General features: G+C 44.8%; 1 protein-coding gene across 8 annotated transcripts in view; it reads left to right on the top strand.

Moving 5' to 3' along the window:
* Window positions 1–1,180: 1,180 nt before the first annotated feature.
* The window catches only part of cnksr2a (connector enhancer of kinase suppressor of Ras 2a), a 65,839-nt gene continuing 53,910 nt past the window's right edge, over window positions 1,181–13,109 (top strand). For all 8 annotated transcript variants that reach the window (XM_047808868.1, XM_047808867.1, XM_047808865.1 and 5 more), the window contains exon 1: window positions 1,181–1,702. In XM_047808868.1, coding sequence (XP_047664824.1) covers window positions 1,639–1,702 — 64 coding nt within the window. In that variant the 5' untranslated portion in view covers window positions 1,181–1,638. The remainder of the gene's footprint in view (window positions 1,703–13,109) is intronic.

Raw genomic sequence — 13,109 nt, 5'->3', positions numbered from 1 at the left:
ACTGCCTCCAGTCTGCAGCCTCCATCTGCTCTCACCCCCCAGCACGAGGGGTCGAGGAGCATCATCAGGAGGAGGGCTGACGATGATGATGAAGATGATGAGGATGGACTTATGAAGAAACTGTGGATGATAGCAGTATGGACCTTACTAATGTGACGGTATTACTGACACTAATAGGGAATTCTGCAGAAGCTGTCCACGCCATGGATTAACCGTGATGGTCAGGACTTCAGTCTTCCCCTTAGGTCTTCTCTCTCTCTCTCTCTCTCTCTCTCTCTCTCTCTCTCTCTCTCTCTCTCTCTCTCTCTCTCTCTCCAGAACACTAAAGCCAAAGTCTGTACATAAACTCTGACTTCACCAGTGGAAAAACAACAAGCAAAGAAAACCCACCATATTCGATTAAAATAAGTGCTTCAGGTTCCCACAATTTCTTATACCCCCCTCCTCCCCCAGCCCGTAAACCCCTCCCAACTCCATAGTAATTAAAGATTACACGTCCGGATTACACGTCATATGAGATAAATAAATTCGATGCGACGTGTCTACAACCACCTGTGTTTGATTTGGCTTCACGTGTGAGGTGATGACGTTTCAGCGATGACGTCACTAGCTGCCGTACAGTTAGTAGATTAATGGAAATGGTTCTTTAATTTATTTATTTAAAAAAAATGATAGATTAAAAAATATTAGAAAAAAACCCCTGTCCTTAAGATCTTTGCGCACAAACTTGAGAGGAAGTTCTGTAAAGTCATTATGTTCATATTATAATGTTCATATTATATTATATGTGTTTATGCAGCAGGCGGCCGACTTTTACCTTATTTTATGTCTTTTCTTTAGAATTTGAACCGACTTCATGTCTCATTAAAGCTCCTGTCAGACTGGTGGGAAATAATCAGTGAGTCAAATTCTCTCTCTCGAGAGCGCGATGCGAACTACGCGGCGCTCGAGCGCCCGTCCCAACCACACCCCCGACGCGCCGAGCGCGATCGCGCAGCCGCGATCTCCCGCGCGCTCTCACAAACACACACACTCATCACTCTCTCTCTCTCTCTCTCTCTCTCTCTCTCACACACACACACACACACGCTCTCTCTCTCTCTCTCTCTCTCTCTCTCTCTCTCTCTCTCTCTCTCTCTCTGCGCGTGCCTCCCCCACCCCACCCCACCCCACCCCACCCCACCATCAGCTTCTGTCTGCTAGAGGAAACGACTGCAGCCGGTGTGAGCAGTAACAGTAACCGGACGCACCTCTGGACAACATCCACGATGTGAAGCTGCAGGAACCAAACCGTGAAGAGGTGTTCTGCGTCTGCGTGTGCGGGATATTCACCGCATAAACCTTTTACAAAACCCAAACGCACAGGAGATGAGATGATCTGAGATGAGAGCGGTGTCCTGGCGATGCGCACTACACACACTCACATGAAATCGGAGCGTCACGGAGGCTGAGCGGTTCCTGGGGTACGGGAAGAGATCCGGACCCACAACATTAAAGGAATCCCCCTCCACACACACACACACACACACACACACACACACACACACACACACACACACACACACACACACACACACACACACACACACACACACACACACACACTCATCACGCAAAGCTGATAGAGAAAGTTTCCTGATGGCCCTTGTCATGGAACCTGTGAGCAAATGGAGTCCCATTCAAGTGGTGGACTGGATGAAAGGTAAGGAATGAGGATGAATGAATTTGTGTCACTCATTTGTGTCTCATCATCATTTCTGTGGTGTGTCTGCAGTGTGATATCAGTGTGAACAGGTGTGCGGTGGTTATGTCATGAGAACCTCACGCTTCTTCTCTCTCACTCTTTACACTCTTGTGGAACTTAAGGAGAGACAGAAAATAAAGAGAGAGGGAAAGAAAGAAAGACATGTATTTGCTGTCGCAGGTAAAAACATAAATATCGGTCTCGGTGGAAGAAGTTACGCAATTACGCAATAGCGCACCGGTCTCGTGAGTGGGCGTGGCCTGTAGAGCTGTAGATATTCCCTTAGGCCACTCAAACATATCTATTAAGCTTCAAGAACATCCTTCTCCTCCTCCTCATCTTCATCCTCCTCCTCCTCCTCGAGATCCCGTTCTTCCTGACGAGTTCATATTATTCTCTACAATCCCAGCATAAGCACCTGGTTATTTTCCCTATATAATTACACAAAAAAGGGATATAAGGACTGATCTGTGAATGAAGTGTTTTTTTATTCGACATAGTTATACAACAGCAATTATAACTTTATTTATTCATCTATATAACACCTTATAAATGTTTCATCTGCAGCTCCTGGTCTTTTACAATTTGATGTAAAAACAGAAATGAAGATGCATGAAGTGCGATCTCACACGTTGCTTTGCGTTACGTTGTTGTACAGATCAGACTGTAGTGTATTACCGTGGATCTGGTCAGTGTGACGTCTGTCGTCTGAGACCCTTTTCTTCTTTATTTTGCAAAGCACCTTTAAAATCATCGCTGTATTAAATCCTTTAGTTTAAAAAAGTGCTTAGGGGTTAAAACTGATGCAGTTGCAATGATGGTTAGAGATACTGTGTGCGTGTGCGTGTGCGTGTGTGTGTGTGTGTGTGTGTGTGTGTGTGTGTGTGTGTGTGTGTGTGAACGGTCACAGTCAGTGCATGTGTGAAAAAATAAGTGATAAAGATGGTGACAGTTCAGAGTTAAAGCCTGGAGCAAGACGCCCACACTCCTGCTGTGTGTGTGCGTGTGTGTGTGTGTGTGTGTGTGTGTGTGTGTGTGTGTGTGTGTGTGTGTGTATGTAGGTGGATTATCTCACTTATTTTACTCTAAAGCACCAGGGCTGCATTTCAGAAATGTTGTTGATAATGATGTATCAGAGATGCTGTCATTCACATGGGAATTTCCTGGGACTCACATTCACACATACACCATTAAAGTCCTGTGATACATGTGTGTGTAAGGGGTTTCCTCTGGCTTCATTGTTTTCCTCTCACTTCTCAGAGAGATGGTGGGCCCAAGAAGTGTGTGCCTGAAACAGATAAATCTCTTGTAGATAATTAAAAACTTTATTCTATTAAATAGGAATAGAAAGGAGTTAAAGAGCATTGTATTAGAAATAAAGCTTGAGCCACTGAACATGGCTGAACCTTATTGTAAAATGGTAGAGTGAGCATCACATCAAACTCTCTCTCTCTCTCTCTCTCTCTCTCTCTCTCTCTCTCTCTCTCTCTGTCTGTCTGTCTGTCTGTCTGTCTGTCTGTCTGTCTGTCTGTCTGTCTCTCTCTTTCCATACTGTAGATGATATTTAATCCGAGCTCTTTTGATGACACTGATGAAAAAGCTCTTCTGAGGGAGAGAGAGAGATGTTTGTGTTGTTGGATGATATGAACAAGTTGTGCGTCTGTGGCTCATAATGGGTTGGAGTGTGTGAGTCAGACAGCCGCTGTGCGCTCCAGAGATCAGTGTGTGTCGTGTTCAGCCTCAAGCCTACACATTACTCTCAGCCAGCGCAGCATTACTTAACGAGACTGACAGAAAAACAGGACTTGTGCTGAAATGCTCTGTCTTCCTCAAAAACTAAACACCAGCTCCCAGGGATGAAGAACGTTCACGTCTGGAACAGAACCAAACACAGAAACGTATGAACAGAAGAAACATGGACATGTGGGTGGAGTTATAAATATTACGAATTTTTGATTGGTCAAACACAATTATCATGAGTCAAAGAACTGTCCCAAAATGTCCACGTCTGTACTAAATATGGTCTTAAACTAAGAGTTCCTCAAACGTACTTCAGATGACTCAAAGATCTAGAGTCCTAGAAAGCCTATAACCTTTAGCAGCACTAATTAGAACCCCATGTATGGAACATAAACTTCTATCTGACAGCGTTCCTATCACATACAACAGAGAACCTGGAAGCTTCTACTGGAGTAATGGAGTAAAGGTGAAATGTTGATGATGATGTTCCTCCTGTTTGTGTTCGTTATAAACAGCCGAGTCACACGGATATCATCATCCCACGATCCTCTAGAACCCTCTTACTTTCACAGGAGCAGTAAGAATATGGGTTCTTTAATGGTTCCATGGATAATCATGTGGCCTCCTGAGGAACCCTTTTGTAAACCACAGTATAGGTTCTACAATGAATGTTCAACAGGTGCAGGTTTAATTGGATAATTGATGTTTTATAGCTTCCTAAATTGGTTCTACTCGGAAATGTTTATGTTAGAAAAGCACTGAATGTGCTCAAATTCAGACTTTGGGGGTTTCACAAGAGTAGAACCAGAAGAAACCTAAGAGTTCCACATATTTAAGAGTGTTCCGTTTAGTGATTTTGGCTTTATTTAAAAAATTAAAGTCCCTTAAATAATTACAGGCTGCTGAAACAGTTCTGTCATGCTAGAGGAACCCTGTTGTATGATTTGCTTAAAGGTTCCTCTAGAAGGACAACCAGAGAACCTCTCAGGTACTATGTGATGGAAAAGTGGCTCATGGACCTAGTATGGATGTTTTTTAAGGGTTCTCCTAGAGAGACAACTGAACAACCCATAAGGGATCTGAAGGGTTCTTCTGGAGCTGTAAAGCTGCAGCCTAAAAAATGCCTCGTGAAATTCTCGTGCCCTTAAAGCCGAATGTAAAACAACCGAATGTGAAGAGCTGAGAGTGCTGAGAACGTTGGAGCTGGAACGCTCGTATCTGTGTTTAGTAATTAATAAGCACTTTAACCTGGTGGATGAGGAGAGGAACCGGGCACTACGTGGGGTCTAATGAGAACAGTGAGAACGGCGATGCTCTCTAATCACGACGCAGCAGCAGCAGAACCTGAGATCAGACATGTCACGCTGGGATAAATACGTGGAAAAGGGGAGAAAATCCTCTAGCTGCTGCAGTGGTGTTGAAAACAATCAGATTTTTGGCAGTGAGTGAAACGAGAAGAGACGAGAAAGAAAAGAGAAAGAAAGAGAAAATAAGAGCTCCCCCCCCCCCAAAAAAAACAGACCTCCTCCTCCTCTCCGGTGTCCCTCAGGCTTGGAGTCGCAGTTTTGTCGGTGGGCTTTTCAAGGCCTCCTACTCATTCCTGCTTTTGTTCTGTCGGCTCTGAAGAGCAGCGCGCCGGAGCAGGAGTCTGATTGAAATTCATACGGAGGAGACGAGGCTGAGGAGAGAGTCCTGTGTTTGGGGGGGAACATAGTAAGGGCTCTGGCAGGAATAATGCAGGACTCAGAGATCCACAGGCACCATTTAAAACCTCAGATAAAATGAGGAGGAAGAGGAGGAAGAGGAAGACATACTGTACACTTCACAGCAAAACGATTTAGTTTGTCGTTTAATTTCTGTGTCAGTTGCTTAGACGTTCCTTTGTAGCTGTAATTTAATGAGAACTTCGCCTTGTGTGAGGATTATTTAATTCATAAAATTTCATATTAAGGAACTTACAATATTTATTTATGTTAAGTTCCAAACTTTAAGAGAAACAAAAGCTCATGACAATATCACAGTGAAGTGAAGCTGAATATGGCAAATAAAAATATTTACAAAGATGTCAATTCTAGATGAAGTTCTAGTGCTCAACAGCACGCAGAGTAACATGTTCAGTTCAGTTTGTCACGTTGTTACGCTTATCGAAGTGTAACACCAGACCTCTTTGGGACTGGAGCTCTGTAATGATCTCAGCTTTGCGGATCGAGCACTTGCATCTCATTATGACCTGACCTGAGTGGCCGAGGAATCTCCGTATATGAGAAGGTCTCCTCGTTTTCAGGTCCATCCAGAGAGCCACATGCTGCACTTCGGTGTTGCTTTACAGTACGTAAATAAAAAAGCGTGACTAGTGCTGAGCTTTTTGTTTATGTGACATTGATCTAAAAAGACTTGCTCAGAATAACCTTTAAATTTGGGCTGAAGTGTGAAAACCTCCAGAGTGTCACGTGATCTCAGTAGATACACAGATGTTCCTGGAAGAATCCAGAGCTTGATAGAGAACATCCCTAAACAAACCGCATCATAAAGACTCAGGAACGAACTAAACAAGATCTGCAAAAGTGTTAATCGGTGCGGACGGTGATGTCTCCAAACCCATCTGTCCTTCTTCCTGTCCTACATCTGACCTTGTGTGACCTTCAACATGTTTGTATTAATTCAATACTTTAATCAGTTCATCTGCTGTTTACAATCATCACTATAAAAGCTATAAGTATTTAACCGCTCGCTTAAACGAGTGGAGATCAGAATGAGGAGATGGTTGAGGAGATGTTCAGTGAGCAGAGCAGAGCAGAGCAGAGCAGAGCAGAGCAGATCTCATCTCTCCAGCCTGGACCTGAAATTTACAGCAGCAGTTGTGTAACATTTGTCTCTGTTTTAGGACTTCACATGAGCAAGTGTGCCTTAATCCTGTGGGAGCTGGAATGAAGCATGTGGTGGCTCGGTGACATTCTATGTGTGTGTGTGTGTGTACTTGTTTGTGTGTGTGTGTGTGTGTGTGTGTGTGTGTGTGTGTGTGTGTGTGTGTGTGTGTGTGTGTGTGTTTGTGTGTGTGTTTGTGTGTGTGTGTTTGCATGTGTGTGTTTGTGTGTGTGTGTACTTGTGTGTACTTGTGTGTGAGTGTGTGTGTTTGAGTGTGTGTGTTTGTGTGTGTTTGCGTGTGTATGTGTTTTTGTGTGTGTGTGTGTACTTGTGTGTGAGTGTGTGTTTGAGTGTGTGTTTGTGTGTGTGTGTGTGTGTTTGAGGGTGTGTGTGTGTGTTTAGAGTTGAATCTGTATTTCAGTCCTCACTTTCTCCTGCTTCATCTGATAAACGGTTCATCACCTGATCACTTCTCCTCCACACCAAAGCTTCTGATTGGTCCTCAGGTGTTGATTAATTCTCTAGAACTAGTTGATGTGGTGACGTTGAAGAGAGATGTGTGTGTGTGTGTGTGTGTGTGTGTGTGTGTGTGTGTGTGTGTGTGTGTGTGTGTGTGTGTGTGTGTGTGTGTGTGATGTGTGATGTGTGAAGGAGTCTCCAGTGTCAGTGCTGTGACCAGCCAGAAGGGAATCTTCAGTACAGGACAGTTTACACTTCTTTATGGTTTCTCAGTAACATAACAAGCCAAGATGTGTGTGTGTGTGTGTGTGTGTGTGTGTGTGTGTGTGTGTGTGTGTGTGTGTGTGTGTGTGTGTGTGTGTGTGTGTGCATTTGTTTTCCTATCTTTCTGGGGACGACAAGTTGACCTTTCAGCTCTTTCAGCTTTGTAAATAAAGAGTGAACACCACATCATGCACTAAAGATAATCTTATCTGTGGTGAACTTCGGTCCTCACTAAGATATAAAAACTCGGCTCTCACATCTACATCTTTAAAGCATAAGCTTGAAATGTGCTCTGTTTACATCAAATCCGATAACATGGAACATGATCAGGTTATTAAAACATTAAATACAGGACAGTAAACTGAACATTCATCAAATTAAGCTTTAAATACTCCACTGTGCTCCGTGTATTCTGAATATTCCAAGCGTGACCAGGGTGTGTCCTCAGGCGTGTGTGCATGAATACAGTGTCATATTTCACATAGCATGTGGTGTTTGTGTGTGTGTGTGTGTGTGTGTGTGTGTGTGTGTGTGTGTGTGTGTGTGTGTGTATATGTGTGTGTGTGTGTGTATGTGTGTGTATGTGTGTGTGTGTGTGTATGTGTGCGTATGTGTGCGTGTGTGTGTGTGTGTATGTGTGTGTGTGTGTGTGTGTGTGTGTGCATATGCCACTTTATTTGTTTTGCTGGTTTCAGCTCTACAGTCTCCATACATTTATATTTAGAAGCGATGCTGTTTCTGCTGATCACAGATCGTCTTTATCGCAAAGTCGATAGAAAGAACCGAAGCCGAGCGTTTGGCCGGAGAATCGAGTTCTAATTAAAGACTTAACAAAAGTGGAACTATTTAAAAAAAGAGAGAACATGAGAGAACAGCGAGGCTGAAGGATTTGTGTATGTTTAAGAACACGCACGCACGCACACACATGCACACTCACACACGTACACATGCACACGCACACGCGCACACACACACACACACACACACACACACACACACACACACACACACACACACACACACACACACATACACACACAGACCTGTGGTCGTCACATGCAGGTGTGTGGGTGTGAGGTTTGGCCCAGAGTGAATTTTCCCTCTGGTGTGAGTGTGTAAAACTGTGTGTTCATGTGTGTATGTGGGAGTAAAGTGTGTGAGTCAGATCTGAGTCACTGTATAGACTCAAACACACTGCAGTACAGAGAGAGAGATGTCCAACACACACACACACACACACACACACACACACACACACACACACACACACACACACACACACACACACACACACACACACACACACACACACACACACCTCAACAACACGACTGCATGTAGGATGAAGCTGAGTATTCTGTGAGTTCAGATTTCTTCTGGATCTGAAGACACAAACACATTTTGTTGAGAAATGCAAAGTTTAGAGAGAAAAAAATCAGGAAATCGTTTAAATCTTAGACGATCTGGAGGGATTCGATCAAAAAACAGTCGGTAAATGTTAGTCACGCGTCGCTGTGTTGCGTTGTGTGTATGTTCAGTGTAACTCGTTATTTAAAGCTCGATGTGTTCAGTGCTCGTGCCGAGAGCCGCCATGTTGATGTGACGTCACTCGCTGGACTCGAGTTAAACAGCTCCTGAGATCCTGAACTTCTGTGTTGACTCACTAACGCTGCTCCTTCGGTTCTCCTTCATTTGATGTCCAGAAATGATGAGTTATGACTTTTAGTCCTTTAATCTCTCTTTATTTTGTACAAGAACAAGTGCAATATTATCAGATCAGTTTTAGTGTCTACGCAAAGTTTCAGTGACGTTCCAGAACCTTCCTGTGTGTGTTTTCTCCCTTTGACCCAGTTTTCTTTTCATCTCAGGCTTTGTGAATTCTGAACAGCTGCCTGTGACTCTATTATACAAATAATGCAGTGTGTTTACTTATAATACAACTGCATTGTGTGTGTCTGTGTATGTGTGTGAGTATGTGTGTGTGGGTGTGAGTATGTGTGTGTGGGTGTGAGTATGTGTGTGTGGGTGTGAGTATGTGTGTGTGGGTGTGAGTATGTGTGTGTGGGTGTGAGTATGTGTGTGTGGGTGTGAGTATGTGTGGGTGAGTGTGTGTTTGTGTGTGTGTGTGTGTGTGTGGTGTGAGTGTGTGTGTGTGAGTGTGTGTGTGTGTGAGAGTGTGTGTGTGTGTGTGTGTGAATGTGTGAGTATGAGTATGAGAGTGTATGTGAGAGTGTGTTTGCGTGTGTGTGTGTGTGTGTGTGTGTGTGAGAGTGTGTGTGTGTGTGTTCTGTGTGTGTGAGTGTGTGTGTGTGTGTGTGGCTGACGTGTGTTCAGGTGTGGGTGAGTGTGGTGAGTGTGTGGAGTCGGTGCGTGTGTGGTGAGTGTGTGGGTGTGTGTTTGTGTGTGTGGGTGGGGGTGTGTGTGGATGTGAGGGAGTGAGTGCGTGCTGTGTGTGGGTGCGTGTGTGTGTGTGTAGTGGTGAGTGTGTGTGTGTGTGTGGATGTGGTATGTGTGTGTGATGTGGTGTGCGTGGGTGCGTGTGTGGGATGGTGTGCGTGTGTGGGAGTGAGGTGTGTGTGTGGGAGTGAGGAGGAGTGGTGTGGTGAGCGTGTGTGTGTGTGGGGAGTGTGAGTGTGGTGAATGTGGTGGTGAGGTGTGTGTGTGTGGGTGGGGGGGCGGTGTGTGTGTGTGTGTGTGTGGTGTGTGTGTGGGAGTGGTGGTGTGAGTGTGGTGTGCGTGGTGTGGGTGTGTGTGGGAGTGTGTGTGGTGTGTGGTGGTGGTGTGTGGTGTGGGTGGTGTGTGGGTGTGTGTGGGGGGTGTGTGTGTGTGTGTGTGTGAGTGTGTGAGGTGTGTGAGTGGTGTGTGAGTGGTGTGGTGTGTGGTGGTGTGGTGTGGGTGTGTGTGTGGGTGTGTGTGTGTGTGTGGTTAGTGATGTGGTGTGTAGAGTGGGTAGTGTGTGTGGGTGTGTGTGTGACGTGTGTGAGTGTGGCGAGTTGAGTGTGGGTGTCTGGAGGGTGTGAGTGGGTAATGTGTGTGTGTGTGTGAGTGTGTGAGTGTGTGTGTGTGTGTGTGAGTGTGAGTGTGAGTGTGTGAGTGTGTGAGTGTGTGAGTGTGTGAGTGTGTGAGTGTGTGTGTGTGTGTGTGTGTGTGTGTGTGAGTGTGTGAGTGTGTGAGTGTGTGAGTGTGTGTGTGAGTGTGTGAGTGTGTGAGTGTGTGAGTGTGTGAGTGTGTGAGTGTGTGAGTGTGTGAGTGTGTGAGTGTGTGTACATGATGTCTCAGCTGTATTAATAATAGACCCCACAGAGGCATTAATGGGATAATGCTGTACGTGGCCGAGTGGAGGGACGTTCTAGTGTCATTCCTGAGGGAGAAATAAATACTGTTTACGTTTGTCTGTTCTTCTTCTTGCTAGAACCTGAAGCTTAGATAAATAATTCAGATTCACACCAGTTCTCACGGGTTCTCTCTCATTCCCCTGGTGGGATTCTTCCTCATCGTCTTCTTTCCATCAACTACGTTTCTGCAGCTATGAGCCACAATTAGTATCAAATGAACACACGGTTCCACAAATGAACACACGGTTCCACAAATGAACACACGGTTCCACAAATGAACACACGGTTCCACAAATGAACACACGGTTCCACAAATGAACACACGGTTCCACAAATGAACACACGGTTCCACAAATGAACACACGGTTCCACGCAGTTAGCTCCTCAAATCCATGCAGAAAGTCACAGTGAACGCTTGGGGCGTGAACAGAAAGACACTAATCACCATAAATCATCTGCTGTGTTTGACAAAACATGGAATTAAACCTCAGCAGGAGAACATCATCATCATCATCATCATCATCATCCTCACCACACCACACCACCGCCGTGAGAGAGAGAGAGAGAGAGAGAGAGAGAGAGAGAGAGAGAGAGACGCCACACAAAGTCGTGTTGTTTAATTTGGATCACTTTATTGGAGTAGAACCCTAATAATTAATTATCCAAAGCACCCAGTTTTTTCCAGCACAGACTCCAGATTATTGCTCATTATGTTCTCTGTGATCTAGAACCTGTCTAGCGGGTCACATCACAGAACTTGGGAGATTTTTTTCATTAAGGAGTTCAGTCCATAATTAAGGATGTTCGATTCCACACATGGGTTCTGCTGGAGAACCTTTCGGAGTGTTCTACCTGTAAGATTGTCCTCCAGAGAGAGAACTGAAGAAGGTTGAGTTGTATAGAGTGTGTTCCTTCTGGGATCCACAGACACACAGACATTAACGTAGATGGTTAATAAGATAGTTAGATGTTTATACAGACAGACAGACAGATGAACAACAGACAGACAGACAGACAGACAGACAGAGAGATGAACAACAGACAGACAGACAGACAGACAGACAGACAGAGAGATGAACAACAGACAGACAGACAGAGGAACGACAGACAGACAGACAGACAGACAGACAGACAGACAGACAGGCAGACAGACAGAGAGATGAACAACAGACAGACAGACAGAGGAACGACAGACAGACAGACAGACCGGCAGACAGACAGACAGACAGACAGACAGAGAGATGAACAACAGACAGACAGACAGAGGAACGACAGACAGACAGACAGGCAGACAGACAGAGAGATGAACAACAGACAGACAGACAGACAGACAGACAGATGAACAATAGACAGACAGACAGACAGGCAGACAGACTGAGAGATGAACAACAGACAGACAGACAGACAGACAGAGGAATGACAGACAGACAGACAGACAGACAGATGAACAATAGACAGACAGACAGACAGACAGGCAGGCAGACAGACTGAGAGATGAACAACAGACAGACAGACAGACAGACAGACAGACAGAGGAACGACAGACAGACAGACAGACAGACAGAGGAACGACAGACAGACAGACAGACAGTTTCTTCTGGCTATAAACAAAGTTCATGGTGAGCGCTCTGTATGTGTACAGATTAGCCCTTAGTGATGAGCTGTGATAATAATCCTATACACACACACACACACACACACACACACACACACACACACACACACACACACACACACACACACACACACACACACACACACACAGTGAGGCGTTTGAGAAGACGTGCCTTATGGTGGATGAACAGTTGCTGTGACGATATGGTGGGGTGGAGATATGAAGGCATTAAACAGACTGACAGGAATGCCACGGGCTGACAAATGCCGTCTGCCTCTCTGTGCGTGTGTGTGTGTGTGTGTGTGTGTGTGTGTGTGTGTGTGTGTGTGTGTGTGTGCGCGCACATGCTTATGTCTTGTGTGACTGAAGCTCTTAACAAAACCACAGAACCACATTCGGACCCTGAGCCCCTCCCTGCGCTTATGTCGGACTTGCCTCAAATCTAGAACCTTTTTATTCTGCGACAGTGTGTTTATTAGATTGGTGTGTGTGTGTGTGTGTGTGTGTGTGTGTGTGTGTGTGTGTGTGTGTGTGTGTGTGTGTGTGTGTGTGTGTGTGAGTGAGCACTTTCCTGCAGTGTGCTGTAACCGGAGGCTGAGCAGAAATCACTTCTTATTGGGTTTAAGATAAATCAGTGTATGAGCTCAGAGTGGACGCTCTGGGGACTAAACACACACCAGAACCGCTCCATTAGAACAGGCCCAGAAAACAGAACCGTATAACAAACAAACAAACAAACAAACAAACAAACAAACAAACAAATAAACAAATAAACAAAACTCAGGAAGTGCAAGCAAGCAAATAAATAAGTATAAATAATTCATTTCATATACAAATGACCAGGAACCTTTAAACAACAAACTGTTCTAGCTTCTAGACTTAAAGGCTGTTAAAGTCGGAATTCTGCGTCGTTAAAGGTTCCCAAAGGTTCCTGGTCTGATTAGAGATTTATACACAGAACCTTTAAACAGAACCTTATCTAGAGCTCTGTTCTAGAGCCAACATTTGTGTTCTAACCACGAATCTATTCATGTTCCAGATTTGAATGTTTTTAATAGTTCTGATCTTTCTCAGTATGGATCTTACT

The sequence above is a fragment of the Tachysurus fulvidraco genome, chromosome 25 (assembly GCF_022655615.1).
Source record: "Tachysurus fulvidraco isolate hzauxx_2018 chromosome 25, HZAU_PFXX_2.0, whole genome shotgun sequence".
NCBI lineage: Eukaryota > Metazoa > Chordata > Actinopteri > Siluriformes > Bagridae > Tachysurus > Tachysurus fulvidraco.
This window is presented reverse-complemented; position numbering and strand designations above follow the sequence as displayed.